General features: G+C 41.5%; 1 protein-coding gene across 3 annotated transcripts in view; it reads left to right on the forward strand.

Annotated features, from left to right (window-relative positions):
* Nucleotides 1-145: 145 nt before the first annotated feature.
* The window catches only part of ak5 (adenylate kinase 5), a 114,707-nt gene continuing 94,209 nt past the window's right edge, over nucleotides 146-20,643 (forward strand). For all 3 annotated transcript variants that reach the window (XM_085804232.1, XM_085804233.1, XM_085804234.1), the window contains exons 1-5: nucleotides 146-514; nucleotides 2,644-2,830; nucleotides 5,074-5,241; nucleotides 9,651-9,823; nucleotides 13,451-13,564. In XM_085804232.1, the coding sequence (XP_085660358.1) occupies nucleotides 455-514; nucleotides 2,644-2,830; nucleotides 5,074-5,241; nucleotides 9,651-9,823; nucleotides 13,451-13,564 (702 nt within the window). In that variant the 5' untranslated portion in view covers nucleotides 146-454. The remainder of the gene's footprint in view (nucleotides 515-2,643; nucleotides 2,831-5,073; nucleotides 5,242-9,650; nucleotides 9,824-13,450; nucleotides 13,565-20,643) is intronic.

Below are 20,643 nucleotides of genomic sequence, written 5' to 3' on the forward strand. Positions count from 1 at the left end.
CACTTTTCTCCGCTGTGTCACTGTAACATTGCAGCTCACGACCGTTTCACAATCGGTATGATAAAAAAAACAACTCGTAGAGGCGGTGCGTGCGTTTTTTTTTTTTGGCACACACAGCGCGCAACCTCTGTGCCAACACACACACATACACGCACGCACACACACGCTCTCACGGTGCGTGGTGGAGGCAGAGCGCAGCAGGAGGGAGGACGGACGAGCCACGCATCCGCATCAGCGGTGGCACTGTGACTGCCTGCAGGAATCCAGTTGTAAAGTCCACGCGAGGCACGAGGCAAAAATGCGCTGAAGGGGGGGAAAGAAGAAATCTGTCCGGAGCTCGGTCGTTAACCAAAGATTACCTCACGGCACTGAAGACACCAGAACAGAAGAGAGAGGGAGAGAGAGAGAAAGAGAGAGGGGGCAAAAAAAAAAAAAAAAAAAAATCTGACCGGAGATGAATACCAACGATGCCAAGGAGTATCTCGCACGCCGGGAGATACCTCAACTATTTGAGGTGAGAGATGGTGTGCGCTTTGTTTAGGGGGGGTGGGGGGTGAAGTGACCGGACTTGACCATGTGTGTGTTACATCGCAGTGTTGCAGAATGCATGTCAGAACAGAGACGAGATGGTTTTTATGATATGAAGTACTGTATATCTCGCTGTGGCGCGTCTCTCTGAAATCTTATTATCACTCAAAAGGGGGGGGGGGGACCTGAGGGAGTCATCATTTGTAACAAAGTGGTTTCTAAAATGATGTTTTTCTCTTTTTTCTCTCTCTTATATTGATATTTAATCATAATTAGAGACGGAGTGTAAGGGTAATTAAACCAAGCAGACCTTTCTCGGCTCTGCTCCTCTGCATAATTTGCTTTTAATTGAGATGTTCGCAGCGGGAGACATTCTTTTATCGTGAAAAATGAAAATTAGTCTAACAACTGTGACAGAGTGGGCTACAAAAAAAGAATATTAAAAGTTCACAATACATCTCAGAAGTGTAATAGGGAAAATAATAATTACTATAATGTCTCTTAACCTCCAGGATATTAATGACACCGTATATTTGTGGTAGAGGTGTTGGACATTTCATTAATGGTTACAGGATTATCTTCAAAACTAATTGTTAATAAGCAGACATTGTGAGGACTTATAGTGAAATATGATATTAATATTCCTGAGGGGATAGTAAATTGGCTCAATCACATAATTAGACTCAGCTCTGAATGCAGTTGCAGCTTTTAATGTATGCAAGCAATCAGTGCTTGTTTATTTAGTGGCAGTTCAAATTACATTGAGCAGCCAGCAGTGACACATTATCATCCTATAACTGCGGAGTCGTTTCACTGATCGCAATTGCTGCTCATATGGAAGTGTATTCATTATCAATCAGCTCAATAAGCACAGAGAGGCTTCGTGTTGTCATGAGGGAGGAGGAGGAGGAGGAGGAGGAGGAGGGTGGAGATAAGGTCCCACAGGAAGGTATTGTTTTAAAACAGTCAGGGTCAAAGGGGACAAATGTCACGCAAACACACACTTGACTTTGTCTTTTGGCTTTTGGCATGAAGCTCGTTCTCACATCCATCACAGCCACAGCGTTTCCTCCTCCACACACACACACACACACACACACACAGGGCCGTTGTATAGGGGAGAAAGGTGATGATAATTCTAGGGGCCCAGCGACCAGTGGGGCCCATAAAAAACCCCAGTAGTCTAATCTTTGTATGACTGATTTATTCTGTGTAAGACCCTGACCAATACTCATAGTACACTGTAAAAACTCAACATCTTTCCAAGAATATTTGTGTTATTTCTTGTCCAAATGTCTCATTTCTAGTCAAAACTAATCTCTTTCCACTTAAAATAAGACTCATTACCTAAAAATTAACTTATTTTTAGATCATTTTCACTTAAATTCACAATAAATAGAAAAATCTGCCAGTGAAAGTAAGTTTTTTGTGCTTGTAATAAGGAAGAAAAATTTGCTCCACTATCAGATTTTTTCTACTTATTCCAAGTGAAAATATGCTTGAAAGAAGTAAAAAGTGTCTAAAAACAAGCTACTTTTAATATGATGTGTCTTATTTTAAGTAGAATGAGATTTGTTTTGACTAGAAACGACATTTTGACTAGAAATAAGACAAATATTCTTGCTAAGATACTTGAGTTTTTGCAGTGTAATGCTGCATTAGCATCAAAACAAAGAAGGCTAAATAAAAAACGATAATACATAAGTAGTCTAAGAAAAAAAAAAAAGGAAAAGTTAGGGGGAGGGGCCCAATTTAGTATTCTTTAAGGGGGCCCAGAATTCCTAGCAACGGCCCTGCACACACACAAACATAACAGGTCGGTGGAGTTCTGTGTTTATTCGGCCACCAGGCTGAGGCCAATTTCACGGACATCTGACAAAACGAGATGTTTTTGTTTCCCCGGTGGAGCCGATCGAGCCAAGGCAACCAGATCTGAACTTCAAAACTTCGCCTCATTAAAGGCGTCGCTGTTCTCCGCCGCCCGCCACTCTGTCACACAACAACACATCATTACAGAGACGTAGCAATGTCAGAGCAAACATCTCCTCCTCCTCCTCCTCCTCACACTTAACTCCCTCCTCTGTGTCTCATCACCACCTCCACTGTTTTCTCCAGAGCCTGCTGACAGGGTTGATGTACTACCGGCCCGATGACCCCATCGACTACTTGGAGGGCTGTCTGAAGAAAGTCAGGGAGCTGGGAGGAACGGACAAGGTGCGATGGGACACCTTCGTGGGCCAGGAGAAGAAGTCCCTTCCCCCTCTCAACGGGGGCCAGTCACGCAGGTCCCTCTTCAGAAATGGTGAGCGGCGGTGAAGGCTCATTTTACTCAGGCTGTGGCATAAACACATTAGCCACAGTCAATTAACCAGTTAATTGGTAAACAGGAATTTTTTCATCAGCAACAAATTTAATGACCAATCGATCACTTAAGTTTTGTTTCAAAGCTACGACGCCAAAACTTTAGTTCCGGCAAGGCAAGGCATCTTTATTTATATAGCGCATTTCATACCAAGGCAACTCAATGTGCTTTACATAAAGACAAAACATTAAAAAAAAGAAGCATAAGACAGAATAAAAACAAACAAAACACTAAAACAGAGTTAAAAGCAAGAGCAAATAAAAGTAAAATAAAAGAAAATAGATAGGTTTATAATGTTGTTAGATAAAACAGGACATGTTTTACACATTTCTTTTACTGTTTTCTGACACTTTACAGACTAATTGGCCAGATTTTCCCTAAATTACAGGTAATAATAATCATTAATTACCGTCCATAAAACATCTGTTATGTTTAAGGCACAACTTCTGTTAAAGAAAAAGCTGCCAACTACTGTAAGAGCCAAAATATAAATAAAATATGTATTGGATGTACTGTATATGTTTTTGGTAGGCTACTGTGCATCTTTCGAAGAATGCTGGCAACAGTACAACTTCCTCTTTACTCGCTCAGTGTTTCAACAGGAAAGGGTGTTAACATTTGCCTTACACCCTCATGAACCCCTCTGTGGCTGCACTAGCGTTTAAACTGAGGAGTGAGAGTCGCAGCTGTGTGTGCATCACCTCTCTCAGATTGATTTAGTTTGCTAAACAGAGCCAGAGGCGTTTGTTGGGACCCCAGAGCCCCCACAAACAAAAGGCAGCCGCCTCCGTCTGTCTCCAAATCACCAAAATCAACTCGTTCCAAGACTGAACCCAGTGGGATGGACCAGCCTTGAACATGCCTCTGCTGCCTTCACTGACCTGACAGTGGTTGAACGGTGCTATACGACAAAAAACAAATGAATGTGTGAGATTAAATATTAATCTGAGTATAAGGATACCAAAAACTTTCTCACAGGTTTAACTGGAGGCACCACAGATGCAAACTTTGAATTTGCAAAGCAAAGTTCTCAACTACAGCTCTCGTATGTTAACAAGGTTTTTTCCCCCGCATTTGCATCGAGTTGTCACGTCCACTTTGAATTCAGACATTCACTTCTTTGTTTGGTAATGTGAGTGGAGCACGGTATCAGTGTATACAGTGTCTGCGCATGAGAAATAGAAAGCAGTCGAGTGTGAGCAGGGGACATTTTAGTGCATTACTCACAGATATGCAGGGTCAATATTTATAAAAACAGAAGCATCCACAGCCAGAAAGATGATTCGAGATGCATTTAGGACAGCACCGTGCTTTTGGAATTTCAGATTTGTCTTGCTTCTTTAAATATTGTGGCAAAGGCGCCTGTTAACTTTGCCAGCTGCAGAGTTTAGCTGCTGGCAACTGCAGCCTAATTAAGGGTTAGAGATTTCCCCTCTGCTGTGATTCCGTCTCGAGCGATAGCTGCATGGAGCTCAGATCTTTCATGTTTTAAAATGCTCGCTGGAAGGAAATCCTGCTCCAACTTCCTAAAAGTATTTTTTCCATTGGATTTATGAGGTAGAAATGTCTGTGGGGCAAAAGTGAGCCCTTAGATTAAGGCAGGTGCTGCAGTATTAGATTGGTAATGTGCAAACTCCTGAAAGCTTTTGCGTTTTGCTAAATTATTGTCATTTTCTCTCATATTATGATCACTGTCTGATCAATGTGATTCTTAGTGCTGTAATTTATAAGGCAAGGCAAGGCAATTTTATTTGTATAGGCCATTTTTACAAACAGTTTGTCCCAAAGGGCTTCACATGGCATCATAACAACATCCTCTGCCCTTAGACCCTCACATCCACTGAGAAAAAACTCCATAGAAAACCCTTTAACAGGGAAAAAATTGGAGATAATACTGCATAAATAGAAAATGCCTGACTTCTGTGTGTGACAAATGTGTTATATTACATCAATATAGTATAAAACATCACAATAGGCAGCTGTAGTATAAGTTCTGATTGTGTCATCACACTAATTAATGACTGTAGATCAGTTATACTACGGTAATCAACATTTTGACTGGCAGAATCTGAAATGATGTGACAGCTGCACCGAGCAACTGACTGGCAGCATGAAATTACAACAGTTTGTTCTCATCCATACCTTTTTACGAGTGTGTGTGTGTGTGTGTGTGTGTGGGACAGTGTTGCCCGACAGTCCCAATTTCCCCTACAGACGCTACGACCGCCTCCCTCCCATCAGCCAGTTCTCCATCGAGAGCGACTCGGACCTGTCGGAGACGGCGGAGCTCATCGAGGAGTACGAGGTGTTCGATCCATCGAGACCCCGACCCAAAGTCATCCTCGTCATCGGTAAAACAGACTCACTGCAACACACACCAATAACACCAAAACTATAAATACACACACCCGAGGAGGAAACTTTGAGGCACAATCTATTTATTGTCTCTTCTGCTGATGTTACTGATTTGATCTGAGTTTCTCCCGGGTCATGTTTTCCATTAGATAAGACGGAGCAGTAAAGAGCTATTTGTGTGTAAACACAGTAAAAACAAGCATCCAGCGTCTATTCATTTTGCTTCTGATGAGAGTTTTGGCCGTGTATATAAAAAGATCAACAAAAATACAGAATAGAAGTTTATATTTGACTCTCTGATGCTCTAAAAATACATGACCTGGATAGGAATCTATGAGTCGTGGAGTGTGTGTTTGTGTTTTTGTGTGTGTGTGTGTGTGTGTGTTTAGTAGCAGTATGTTTTTCCTGGTATTCTGCACGTAGCCCCACCTCCCTCTGTCTGTATCAGCCGCGGAGATCTTGTTGCATGTCACTCACTGTGTTAGACACTCACGCTCTCCTAATCTGATTTCCTTGATGGGCCTTGCATTAACCTGTCAAATACATTCATTAATCTTAGAAATTAGGCACGGCAGCTGCACAGAAAGACTGATGATGACATTGGGGTGAGCAGGATCAAAAAAGAGCTGCTATTTATAAAACTATTTATAAAACTATAACTATATTATTTAAAAAATAAAGTAGTTTATTGAAGGTTAGTGTATATGTAAGCAACAAAACGACTTTGGTGTCCATGAAAAGCTTTTAAAAAAAAACCTTCTGCTGCAGCGTGCTTCGCTTTTGGTGTGTACCTGGGATGTTCGCACTGTCTATGCATGCGGGATGATAGTTATTTGTCCTCGCAGCACAAAGCCACTTCCTATCTCGTCTTTGTGAGCACATTGTGCCCTATTTTAAAAGGGAGAACAGGACGACAGCAGCTGTCATCCCTTTGGAGGATCATGGCAAATGTTTTGTCTGCCAGGTTCGCACAGAGAGAGACAGACTGACAAAGACACGTGTGGTCATGAGGAGGCTGGGAGGGGACCAGGCGTGTCGAGCGTTACAAAACACTCAGATGTGAGATAAAGTGCACATTTTGCCGAACGCGTTATTCAAGGATCTCTCTTATTCTCCCACGCTTTCTCTTCTCTGCTCTGCAAAACTTTCTCAGACAGAATTATTATAGAAAAACACTGCTGTAATTAATATGAATGATAGTGGCTGCGCTCCATCTGGGTGTGCTGGTTCAAAGATGTCTGCTGTGAAAAATGCCCCATTTATTTCACTCATATATAAAAGATGAACTATAAATAACACAAATCACAGCTCTGAAACAAAACCTCATTAGTAATGAATCACAGTTTTATGATAATAATCGTAAACATGAGGTCAGCACTCTGTTGTGCATTAAAAAGCTAGACCCAGGAGAAAGTTAAAATATATTTTGCCTTTAGACAGAACCAGACTAGGATTGTGTCCAAAATCACTCGCTCACTCACTATATAGTGACTACGCCGATTTGTAGAGCTCTCCGAATGTTTAGTGAGTATTGATACTACATAGTATCCCACAATGCAGCGTGAAAAGTAGTGCAGGCCTACAACTGTATTGGAGCTCCAAGACAACCACTGTGCAAAATTTAGGGTCAAAGGGGGCCACTTAAGGCCAAAAAAGACACTACAAAACAACAACAACTTCTTAACAAAAATATCATCAAAACTTTATCTAAAATAAATACAATTTCAATATGTTGCTCAGCTTCAATTGTAATACAATAATATTTTTGTTCCATAATGATTAGAGCTTTCTAAAGCTACTTGGCTTTCCTATTGGCTGACAGAGATGAGCTTTTGGAATATTGATCAGAGTCTCCAACACAACCTCTGTACTGATTATGCATTATGGTAACTGTATATTACTAGTAATATACAGTTACCATAATGCATTGCGGTTATATTGCGGTTGGCATTGATCTGCAACGTTTTAATTATGCGCCATAATAACGTAGTAAGCGATATTTTTGTGTTAATATAAGTCTTAGATAGTTATATCTTCCGACAGCAATCACTTACATAGAGTGTTTGGACCGAAACACGGGTCTGTCAGTCCCTCTGCTCTGCTCTGAGCCGAGGAGAAAACTTTCCTTGTATCCTACAAGTTTTATCCAATGAGGAGAGAGAACGGCATGCAGGGGCGGTCCTCTCTGTGTGTGCAGCCAAGAGATGCGCCTGAATGTGGTGACGTAGGGACGAGGACCAATAGATCCACGACGAGGGCGGGGGCTGCTAACTCCGTCGGCTGACAAGACGTTATGGTGCATTCAAGGCAGCCCGTAACTCCGACTTTTCCGACCTGTGAAGTCGTACCAGTTCGATCTGGTACGACTTCACGGGTCGGAAGTTACGAGTGGCCGTTATAGTGACTTTCACAGGTAAAACAGGTCGGAAAAACACGAGTGGGTTGCCTGGAACGCTACAAAGTCGTAAGTTGTGACTTGAAGCTGTAATTACGGTTTCAAAAGCCTGCCTGGAACGCAGCATTAGCCAAAACGACCGGATCGCTTACTTCTGCTTTAACTATGTGGTGAAAGTTTTTTACATTTTACCAGTGAGCTCAATATAGTCTTCTATACTACATAGTCTACTACATAGAATTCCCTATATAGTGAGAAGGGAGTAGGTGAAAGAGTAGGCATGACACTGTTCACTTTCAAAAGAAGCTAGCGGTAGCTAAATGTAAGATTTGCCATTTAGCAAACATCTGTTTGCCTTGAGGGGCCTGCATTATCCAGCTCTGAATCAAGAAGTCACCACAGTTTTATGATAATTATATCACTCGGTCTACACAAGAAGGCTGGTAGCCTATCCCCTTATCTAAGCTTAGCATAGCATAGACGCTGTAAACATAGTAAAGCAGCAAAGCCTGCGGCTCTCTCAGAAATACAACAGAAATACACAGCAGCAGTTTTTCTGCTTTTTCCTCAGACTGATACAACCATGAACTTGACCTTGGTCCAGCTCTAAAAGCCTCAGTATGCTTCAAACAAACTGGCCTGTACGTGTCGTCTGCCCACGTCTAAAAACAGAAGTGTTTAGAAAAGGCCACGTTCAAAGGCCTCTGCCTTCACAGAGAGAAGAGGAGCGAGACACAATTTTCAGCTTCTCATTCATGGTGTTGAAGTAATTTTGTGGAGTGCTGAAACGAAATAGTTGTGTGAAGGTGGAGTGAAAACAAGAAATGTTGAAGGGAGCTCAGGCTTTACTAACTTACTTTCACACCTCTGAACAAGGTGGCCACGGCTGATGGATGATCAGTTTCAGAGAGCAACACAAACATTGCCAGACCCCCTTTCCCACTCAATCTGACCGTCACTTTGCTCAAAACATGCAGAGGCCTGAACCCTAACTGCAAATCCTGTAAATCCTGAGTATTAATCCCAGCTGTAAGGCGGACACTGGCCCGGATACCTGCAGGATAGGCCTACTTGGAGCTCAGCAAACCATTTAGAGGGCCACATTACATGTCACTTCGCTGAAACTGGGTTGTCAGAAATGGATGATCTAATTTAAATCCAACCAAATAATATATTAACAATCACTGACTTGTAATGATTTTCCTCACTCGGGCGCGCGCTCGTCTCCTCATCCCTTAAAAAATCATTTCTGACAGTCAACGCCATGATGGAATAAATTACCAATGACACAGCTTGTTCTCTGACTAATTTCACCCTTACTCCAGCCTGGCTGTCAACCAGCAGTGATTTTGGAGCGGTTGACATTTCTATGGTAACGGTAGCATTTCAGAAATCCTGAAATGAAATTCAATGCAAAGTTGTCTCTCAGGCAAAAGCAGCATTCAGGTTGCCACTTGCCAGATGGCTTTAACGCTGGCCGCTCACACATTTTTAAAGCTCTCACCACTTTGTGTCTTCAGATTTTAATTTTAAAGGAATTATAATCGATTTTAATAATGTTGCACTGATATTGTAAGATGTTAAAACAGGTGCTAACGTGTCATATTTACCAAACTATGCAGCACTAAGCTGTAGGAGCTGTGTCCTCTTGTCATCACTCCTCCTCCTCCTCCTTTTTCTCCATTTGAATAATAAAAAAGAGGATTTGTTAGCTAATGTAGGAGGTTCACACATACCTGTTTCTCTATCACCCCCCCTCCCCTTTCCCAATGTGCCCTTCTCCCCCGCACACACACAAAACACACAAAAGCAGCAATACACAGTCACAAAAACACCCTCTCACACATGTGCAAATATGCACACAAAGTCTGGGATTCTCTCACTAATACACACGTGTGCCTACAGTACGCCAACACACCCACACACATAATGTTTCACACTCACACACACACACACTTCTTTTTTCACAATTTCCCCCAAACATCAACAGCTCTCCCTCTGTGCCTATAGGTGGCCCTGGCAGCGGCAAAGGAACACAGTGCCTGAAGATCGCCGAGCGCTACAGCTTCCAGTACGTGTCCGTGGGCGAGCTGCTGAGGAAGAAGATGATCCACAACGCCACCAGCAACAGAAAGTGGAGCCTGATCGCTAAAATCATCACCAATGGAGAGCTGGCACCACAGGTAGCGAGAGACACGGAGAAGGAGGGAGGGTCGGGACACACTATGGGGGTCGCATTTCTATGAAAGAGGGGGAGAATATGAGAGGGAGGATGGATGGATGGATGAGCGCCGAGTGTGTCCAGTCACTTGCAGGTCCTTATCGCAGCGTGCGTGTAACAAGGGACTAATTAGCAGCATCCATATCACGAGTGCGCTGGAGAGAGGGATGTTGTTCCGTCTTATTAACGTCCTTCTCTGCAGGATAATTAATCTGGCTGAGAAGAAAATGGGCACAGACCGACCACCTCTGGTTGTTTTTTTGTGCTCTCCGTTCTCTCAAAGCCGGTGTAGAAAACACACGAGGAGGCCTCACACTTGTGTATGAAATGAAGATTATTTCCCTAATTAAAATTTGTAATCAAAGGGCAAAGGAAGGACCAAGGCAATGACGATAAATAACAAAGCCTGTTTCTTCATGCAGAGGAGTTCAGGGCTGTAACGCAAACAGAGTGCCTCCTCCTCCTCCTCCTCTTCCTCCTCCTCCTGACTTTGTGATTTGAGTTTGAAGCTTGTGTCCCCTCCTGAATTATCTCCAATAACAGTCTCACCGTTCATCATCTCTCCTGTCTGACACGACGCTGCATCTCCCCTCTGGCCGTTCACCGGGAACCAGGGAGATAAACAGCAATGTAGGCCAAGCTGCAGACATATTAGATAGATATGGGTGAAAAAATGACTTGTGGCTGATAGGTGTTTAATTCCCTGCTATGATTACTTCATCAAATTCAGATTACAATTTGGTTTCTTAATGATTTTGTATCTGATGGTGAGAGACTGGCGGCTGCATAAATAGTGTTTTATGATGTGCTGAGACACATATTACTGATTCACAACTTGTTTTTAATTGGTAGCTATAAACTTATTTCCTAACTTGTTTACTTTACTGCAAATTAAATGGATAGTTTCACATTTTGGGAAATACACTTAATCTCTCCACTGAGACATATGAGAAAATTGATCTATGCTATTGATCTTAACATGAAGCTATAGCCAGAATATAATATAATATAGCCTCTTCATCTGTTCTTACCTGCCCAGGGACTACAGGTGGAAATTAGCAAATGTTGCTACAACCTGGCGCAAGGCATCTTCTCTTGTCTCACAAGATTTATGTTTTTGTGCATTGTCCCTGTTTCTAATAAATAAATTCCTATCCTATTCCTATCCTAAAATTGTCAGCTTAGCTTAGACAACACACAGCATGATTGCAAAGAAAGTTTGGAACATAACTACTCCATCTCATCATTTCTACACTTTGGCAGTAGCATTGAGCAATGAGCATTAGACGTGCAGGTTGGCAGATTCTCTCCTTGGATAGCGCTAAGCTTTGTTTCTCCCTGTTTCTAAACAGGGAGAAAGTGCCTGGAACAAAAGTTGCTGGTGGATCCAGCTTCATGTGTAACAGACAGAAATGATCACAGCATCAATCGCCGCTCTTGGCAAGAGAGTATGTAACTGTGCTCATCTGTGAAGCAATTATTCAAAATGCAACGAGCACACAGCATCACTTCTGACCTTTAGGCAAGCACCAAATCAACGTGAAGTGCTCACGGTTTGTCTGTACAGTAATTCACTGCAGGTCATGTGACTCAGTATATTTCTGACCCTGTGTTCTCTCAGAAATCCCACTGGCCTTCTCATACAGTAAGAGGCTCTTGGACGTTCGACAGTCTGGTCTAAAATTAACAACTCATAGCACTTTTGTACTTTTTATATCCTCAGACAGTGGAAAAAATGTTTCAAAACCAGCTGAAGACCCTCGAACCAGTACATAGTAAATTATTCATGCTCATTTACACTAAAAAATAATGCATCTTTCCAATTTGGTGACACTGACATGTCATTAGGTTGTTTGGTTTTCAGTGGCACACAAAAACAAAAACACCTCAATCACTTCAGTTCGTCACAGCTCAATCAACCAATCAATCACAAGCTATCTGTGAGCTGTGCATGAGCATTGGCAGCTGTAAACATCAATGTTGTTTGACTTACTTGCACAGCATTTTAACATACACTGTTATAAATAAATAAGTAGCGTACTACTACTACGGTAATTATATTAGCAGAAAATTACAACATTTTAAAAATCTGGGCATTTCTTTTGCTCTTCATGACACTAAATTAGTGTCTAATTCACTAACTAATAGTTCATTGAATTTATTTGCACTCTGAACTGTTCAAATTTGTATTTGTTTTAACATAACTTTACAGACATTTCAAGTGTTACAGATATGGCACAAATGAATAGTCTGTTTAAGAAAGTAAAAAAGGAGAAACAGATAGATAGGACGAGGAGAAAAACAGACAAAAAAAAGAAAAAAATATCTGAAAAAATAAAATATAACATTGATAAAAATAAAATACTCATCTTACAACTTAAAGACTCTGAACTGTTGTTTGAACAAAGCAAGACATTTGAGGATCGTCATGTTCAGGTGTTTTTCATATTTTATAGACAACAAATTGATGAATCTAGAAAATACCTAACCCTAATCCCATATAAAACCTAACCTTTCTGCCATTTTGCCTCGGCATCCCTATATCGAGTGTGAAATATACATTAGGCTACTATTGCCTGTGCCATTCAAATGCCAATGTTACAACTGCGCTTCACTACACAGCGAACAGATGTATATGCATTGGGAATACAGGGGGATTGGGGATAGACAATCCCTCCAGCTGCTTGTCTGCTGCATGATTGCTATAGAGTTATAGATAGATGGTATCTTTAGGCATCAGATGCTTGTCTGACCTGGCGCTCCAGTGAGAGCTCAGACGTGAAGCCATGCAGAGGATCAAAGGGCTTCTAGATTAGCTCTTCTCATTTTATCATACACACACGCGTACATTAATCTGTTCAATGAAACTGAGATTAAGTTTAATCTCTGTATATAGTCTGCTATGGGCCACTGCTCACATTCTGTGGCTGGAAGCAAATGAAATGTCTGTGTTAGTCAACGCTGGGCGGAGCGACAGCCATAGTAGTTATTTTTAGATCAGGGCATTGCTCATGTATCGCTGCCATATCGCATGATGCATTCGGCCTGAAGAGATAACCTCCAACATGTTGACCTCCTCCGGCCACGAGGACGGCAGCGATGCTGAAAGATGCTGGCACTCTCTGCCCTCAAGTGCTCTCAAGACAGCGGCTCTGCTGCTTTCAAGAATATTAAAGTGCAATTGGATAAACACAGGAATTATGTTGTGTAATTCTCCAACGTGCTGTTTTTCATTCACCATTTTTTACAACTTTAAACGAGCTACTCATTATTAATGTAACGCAATTAATCTACAACCTTGATGAATATACACTGGGAATTGCAACAGCACAGAGCTAATCTCCCCCGTCCATGTTATTATGTTATTATAATTACAACTATAAAGTTTTTTTCTTTATCACTCATTGACAAAACAGTGGAATTGGGAAGCAACAGAAATCCTAACATCTAGCTAATTGTTGAGCTATTAAAATTGATAAATTAAGAACAGTTAATCATCTTATCAACTGCCCAGCAATCAGTTGTTATCAAGCTATTAAAATTTGAGGCACCAAGTGATGACAATCATGTTGCTGTATTTTCCCCCCAGGAAACCACAATAACTGAAATTAAGCAGAAGATAATGAAGATCCCTGACGCTAATGGTATCGTCATAGATGGGTTCCCTCGAGACGTCGGACAGGCCCTGTCCTTCGAGGACCAGGTGAGTTGAGTTTCCATCAGTTCTATGAAAATGCACAAGATTACCTCTGAGGGGCATTGTCACATTTGTTCCAGATGCTACCTACAGTTAATACCTCCCATCATTTGAGAGGGGGTTGTTTCCTTAAAGGGATAGTTCAACATTTTGGCAAATCGGCCCATTGCCATAATCGCTATAGTCATAGCAGTAGGTTCGTTAACTTTATTTGTCGGTGTAAGCTATTTTTAGAATGTCGGAGCTAAGCAGCAGGCTGCTCAGAGCTACGCTATGGAGGCTCATGGGATTCCTTGGTTTCCCTCATCAAACTCATCATATACAAAATCCCAAAACTCCAAAACGCTTTCGTGGACAAGTTGTGACCTGCACATTCACCACGCTATGAGATAATAACGGAACGTTACGAAACGGAGCCGTTTTCGAGGTAAATACAGGGTAAATACAGAGTCTGCTTGCTGAAAAACTGTCCCTGAACGCAACGTGCATCAGCGGTTTTGCATGAATTTACCTCTAAAACAGCTCCGTCTCGTAACGTTCCGTTATTTTCTCATAGCGTGGTGAATGTGCAGCTCACAACTTGTCCACGACAGCGTTTTTGAGTTGTTGGGTTGTGTATTTGATGAGTTTGATGAGGGAAACCAAGAAATCCCATTAGCCTCCGTAGCGTAGCTCTGAGCAGCTCGCGGCTCTGCTCCGCTGTTCTAAAAATAGCTTACACCGACAATTAAAGGTAACGAACCTACTGCTATGACTATAGGGATTATGGCAGTGGACAAATTTGCTAAAATGTTGAACTATCCCTTTAAACTTGATTTGTCTCGGTGACAAAGCAAACATCACATCAATGAATTCTGCAGTCGTGGAGAGTAAAGCCTTTCAATTGTTTGTTGGCATTCTTCATATTCTTGTCAGATTTTCTTTGAAGGCAAATTCAGCCTAAAATCAAACTAGGCTAGAAAACATCTTTTGTTTGACGCACATGCTTTGTTCGCATAAGAAGACGATTATATTGTGAATGCGTGATGGGAACGTGCTGGTTTCTCTTTATGGCATCCAGACACAGGCGTCAGAGAGTCACGGTATTTGTTTGTTTGTAGAGACAGCAACAGTTCCTGTCTGTGTGACCGACAGAGAGCTTTTCAATTGGCGCCTGCCACGAGCCCTTTACTGTATGTAAATGACTTGTTTGCTCACCACCGCACACTGGAGCTGTTATCTTTCAGGCTTCACCTCCAGGAGCATGAGATCTAAGGATGGCTGAGGTGGCTGCCCAGTGGTTTGACTTGTATCATCCGGGTTTGATTTATTTGATATCAGAGGCTGCACAGCGTCTGGAGGTCACTGTCAGGGCATTTAGACTCTTTGTGGAGTCATAAATATATAATCAGTTGTATGAAATTATATAAAAAGTTCATCTCCAGATGAGAAATCTCCCAGCTGTTGCTAATTAAACTAATACAGACTGAATTATAACTACGATTTTGCATCCGTTGTACTTCAGTGGGTCTGACTGAAATTTGAATCTCAGTTTTTTTTTGTGTGTGTGGGGAAATGTGAACCATGATGACAGCTATTGTGCATATTTGGTAATTTTTTTCCTAAGTACAAATATGTCACATTTGTGCTTGCACGCCTCTGAGTGAGTGTTTTCCATGACAGCAGCTGAGTGACTTTTGAGAGCTGAAGTTGTTGGGAGACAGACTGTCAACGGAGCGGAGAACACCACCGCTGGCAGATTAAAGCATCTGTGTCTTGACTGCAGTTAACATTGGCTGCGTTGCCAACTATTCGAGCAAAGGCAGCTAAAGCATGCTGGGGAAAATTCACAGAAAAAGTCACACACTAATCTGCATATGAATGCTGTCGTGTCAACTGGCTGTAAATCTTCATTCGTATTGTTCACGCTGCCATCATCACTCCAGTGCATTTCTGAGTTTACCTCTTTTCTAAAGCTTTTTATGCTGTGGAAGTATCATGAACAAAGTGGGCCAAAATGTTTTTAAAGTTTAAAGCATTTTGAGGAAAATAAACCCTGACAAGTTAAATAAATTGGGTCCACTAGAAAAATTAATGGAAGGATCACTGGCATATTTGGGTACAGCTTGGACCAGAGACACCCAAATTCAAAATAAACACCGAAGACATGCTGTATAAAATATACATAGGCACTGAATAACAAAATTTAATTTGTAGCAAGGAATATTTCCCTGAGGGCACTGTAAATAATAAATAGTGCACAATAGAGTTTTATTATAACAGCCATAACTTATAGTAGCGGTGGCCTTCAGTTCAGCAATTTCCCTTTACGTGTCCCTGCAGAGACAACACATTAGCAGAGTCTGCAGCCTGCGGTTGGACCATTAGGATTATTTCTCATCTTCTTTTTACTGACTGATGGAATTTGGTTTTATTATGTCATTTATAAGCTATGCAACACAGTGCTATAGACAGACAGTGGTGGATTAGACGTGTTGTTCTTCTCTGAAACACGAGCAATAAACGAATCAGTGCGAAGGCAGAGTCAGTTTGAATATGTTTGCTCTCATCTAGTGTGTAATATTTCATAGCGGCACTGACCCTGAGTTCACACCATTAATGCTAACAATGTCTTAAATCAGCATGTTTCCGCTTGCTGCTCCTCCTGCTGATCAGCTATTCAACAGTGAACCGCTTGTTTTCCATTTCACTGCCAAGTCAATGCTCAGTGTTGCTGAAATGCGAAGGCGGTAGCTCTGAGCAAGGACTCTGCCCTTTGACTGGCAGACTAGGTCAGGACTTTTGTTGTGAAGCATCTGCCAAACTAATGTGTCCTTGAGCGAGACTAAAAATTGTCTGGCAGATTTTTGACCTGTTTTCAGTGGATCCATTAAGTATTATCTGTCAGTTTTATCAGACAGGAGAAATAATAGAATAATACCCTGACAATATGACAGTAATGATATACAGTATGAATCATAGCAAAGTTTTCGTATAGGCTAATGGAAATATATCCTTTACATTTGAGTGCCCAGTTCTGTGATACAACAGCTTTTAGCAGGATTTATTGGTTTTCCTTATCACATTTTAACTCACTTAACATTTATCAACTTTTAAATGAGCACTCAGTGACTAATAGGCTGGGGGATAGGCTGCGGTCTGTGCAGCCAGTGCAATCATACAGTGACATTATAATCTGGTCATTTTAGTTGGGTCAAGAGGGATGGACATAAGAGTCTCAAGTCCCACTTGGACGGGGTTAATGTCCCAAGAGGAGATGAACTAAACTCACTTTTACAAATTTGTATTGCAGCTGTCTCCAATTAAAACAGTGTCTTTTTATAGACTAGAATCTTTTTTGTTGTTGTTTTTAAAGGCAGCATGTCACATCCTTATCAAATTAGTAAGATTAGTTGCCCATTAGTAGCCAATTATTTCTAAACAATCCCATTTGTTTGATATTAGCATTGGCAAACAAGTTCAGGAAGTTGTTTGTTCACTTTTCTTTGTACAAAATTAAATGTCAGACGTGTTTTTGCACATATTGTCGATCACTATCACACTTTTTTATACGTATATATTATTATATAACTTTTATAGCCAGAACTTATCTTGGCAAAAGCTTTGACTATTGTTTTGTTTACAATACAAGAGGTCAGCTATATAATATGTCCTCAGGGAAGCTCTGCAGGGCCGACTGAATGCCACAGTGGCACCATGTCAGAAAACAATGTGAATTTCTGACCAAGCTGGGACTATATGCTAACTTTAGTGTAAGTAAAAATAGGGGTTATTATTACAGATACAGTAGATCTTTATATGTTCACAAGACAAAATTTTGAATAGTCCCCTGAGTGGCACTATTTTTTCAGTGACTTGGCGACATTGAAAGATGACAAGCACAGTTGATGGGGCTGGGGCCATAGGCTGGGGGTAGCTGATTGGCAGGCTACCTTCAATAGGCTACAAGAAAGGCTCAGCAAGTGTTAAAAACAAAATTATTAAATAAATTGTACCTGAAAGTGATAAGTCAGTTCGAATAGGCTGAGATGAGCTTGTTAGCATGCTAATTTCAGTAGAGGAAAACAAGCGATAGATAGACAAAATGAGAGGGCTACTTGTCACGTTTCAGTCATTGTTAGGGTTTACAAGACAAAAAAGGCTGTGCTACACTTCTTCAGTGACTTTGTATCTCTTTGTTCTCTGGGTAAAAATAAAAGTCCTGCTCACAAATCACACACTGTCACTTCACTAAAGTTGCTGGACGATGTGGCTGGCTGAGTCACTGCAGAGGTGAGTGTGCTCATCGACAGGCCATGTGTTTTGTTAGCATGCCACAACACCGAAGCAGAGCATAGATGTAAAGTATCAAGCAGCATTATCGTCAACAAACTGCGGCTCCCCAGCGGCGCTGAATTGTTATTAAATGGGTGTTTGTTGGCTACTGCAGGAGAAACCAGATGGGGCTCTTCTGGAGGTATCATTTAGTGAACGATGGCGTCGGGCTTTATCTCGTCATCTTTATAGTTAACTCATGTGAATGGCCCGTTTATGCAGGCAGCCATGGCCCAACAGCTGGCTGCATGGCTGTATATCTGGCTGCTCCAGTCGGTTCAGTTAACAAACAGTGAATGGCTTTCTGTTCTGTATTTCTTTTACACAATGCAATCACATGCCAAAAATAAAGAATATAGTTAAAGCAGAAGTAAGCGATATTTTTGTGTTAATATAAGTCTTAAATAGTTATATCTTCCGATGGCAATCACTTACATAGAGTGTTTGGACCGAAACACGGGTCTGTCAGTCACTCTGCTCTGCTCTGAGCCGAGGAGAAAACTTTTCTCGTATCCTACAAGTTTTATCCAATGAGGAGAGAGAACGGCATGCAAGGCTGTGTGTGCAGCCAAGGGATGCGCGTGAATGTGGTGACGTAGGGACGAGGACCAATAGATCCATGACGAGGGCGGGGGCTGCTAACTCCGTCGGCTGACAAGAAGTTATGGTGCGTTCAAGGCAGCCCGTAACTCGTGTTTTTCCGACCTGTGAAGTGGTACCAGTTCGATCTGGCACGAGTCGGAAGTTACGAGTGGCCGTTATAGTGACTTTCACAGGCAACAGGACGGAGAAACGCGAGTTGCGGGTTGCCTGGAACGCTACAAAGTCGTAAGTCGTGACTTGAAGCCGTAACTTACGGTTTCAAAAGCCTGCCTGGAACGCAGCATTAGCCAAAACGACCGGATCGCTTACTTCTGCTTTAATATACAAAACTTTTGCACATAGAAGGGTGCATACACAATGTACACACTTACTTTCATATTTGCACACATAAAGTGCACACAAAGAAACACACAGCATGTCCTTAATACTACATACACCTGAATAAAGAGTAGCCTGTGGACGTATGACATGGGAATATGTCATGTAAACTGTACCAAATGAGATTCCACATGACCTACTCAGTGCATTTCAGTTTGGGCTTTAATCATCCTGTTGACTTTGCATATTAGGCTACATTTGATTAATCCTGCTGTGGATTATTGAGTCTGGATGAATCCATTTCAGATATGATGGAGTCTGGAGATGAGCATTAGCATTATGTGGTTTTGTTTTGATTTGTTTTTTGCTGGTAAAGGCTTTGGTCATCTTACCTTAGATCTCAAGTGCCAAAGTGACCAAAGCAGCATTAGAGAGGCTGAAATGGAGAAAACCTCAAGCAAACCTATAACAAAGATGATTTTAAAAAACAGGTTTTAAGGTTTTCTTACAGCAGATGAACAGATACAAACTTCCAACCATGCCTGATAGCAGCAAACTGTGTCAGGCGTGTGTGTGTATAGATTTTCATCAAACTGACCGCTGTCGACAGCTAATCCTCCCTCATGTTTTCATTATATTCGCCTGTCTAGAGTAATTGTACATTTTCTCTCTGTTTTTCTGAAGAGGCCGAGTCTCAGTAATGAGAGCTCATAATGTGGTTGTTGTTGCTGTCTCCTGGTCCACCTCACGTAACAACAGATTCCTCTCAGTACAGTACAGCCCCATCAGACAAAGAAGAGATGATATACAGTATAGCGTATATATACAGTATATGGATATGTGTGTGTGGCTAAGTCGTACACAGGGAGAGAGATTTCTAACCAGACTATAACCACACAATCAGCCCTCTCCTTTGATGGAGCTCACAATGAAGCTATTATTGTGGATATAATCAGCAATTCCAGCTGTTTAGATGTGAACAAACATACTTTCCCATCATGTCTCCACATTAGCTGAGGCTGTAAACACTAAACACTGGTGATAAACTCAAATTTGCTGCTGAACCTTTGAGAACAGGCATTTTCACATGCAACAACGGCCCTGGAAGTCTCATAATGAAAATGTTGTCGCATCTCTCATCTAATAATTTGAGAAGTTAAATTTCATAATCGGTAATCACAGAAATTTGATTCCGCCAGATAGATTTTATTTATTGTCACAGTGTTATTCAAATTGCGTCAAGACAAAAACAAACAAGGCGGCTATTAAACAGGGATGATGACAGGTTGCAAACGGGGCCCCAGGGTTAGATAAGGGCCCGAGGAAGTTCACGGGAGATGAAACCACAGAGATAACACGTGTATACAGTTGTGTTTATAATCGTTTCCAGGCAACCGCCAGGAAAAACAGCTCGTACAGTCACCGAGGGTCGGACAGGAGCTGAAGACCACTTAGCCAGTGATGCACAGATGCCGCAGCCCCTGGGATTTACAATCGAATTAAGTGACAACTGGTTATTAAAGGGACTTTAGCTCGGCTCAGCACCAGGGAGAGCAAATAATGGTGGTATGTTTTGACAAATAAGCTGCTGAGACCTGGGGTTGTCGAGGATGAGGCCACTTATTGGCTGTGAATCAGACAAGTGAACCACATATACATTAAGAAAAACACTGATAAACTAATCAATAAATAAATCAATATTTGTTTTAACTTGCTCAAATGAATCCAGCTCCAATCAGCCATCATATCTGGACAAACGTCATGTTGTCTACAGCTGATAATGTTAAAGAAGATGAAGAAAAAGCTGTGTTACATAATCCAAGTGTAAGATGCTGGGGAGTGATGTGCAA

The sequence above is a fragment of the Trachurus japonicus genome, chromosome 17 (assembly GCF_045865225.1).
Source record: "Trachurus japonicus isolate A0001 chromosome 17, Traja_1.0".
Classification (NCBI taxonomy): Eukaryota; Metazoa; Chordata; class Actinopteri; order Carangiformes; family Carangidae; genus Trachurus; species Trachurus japonicus.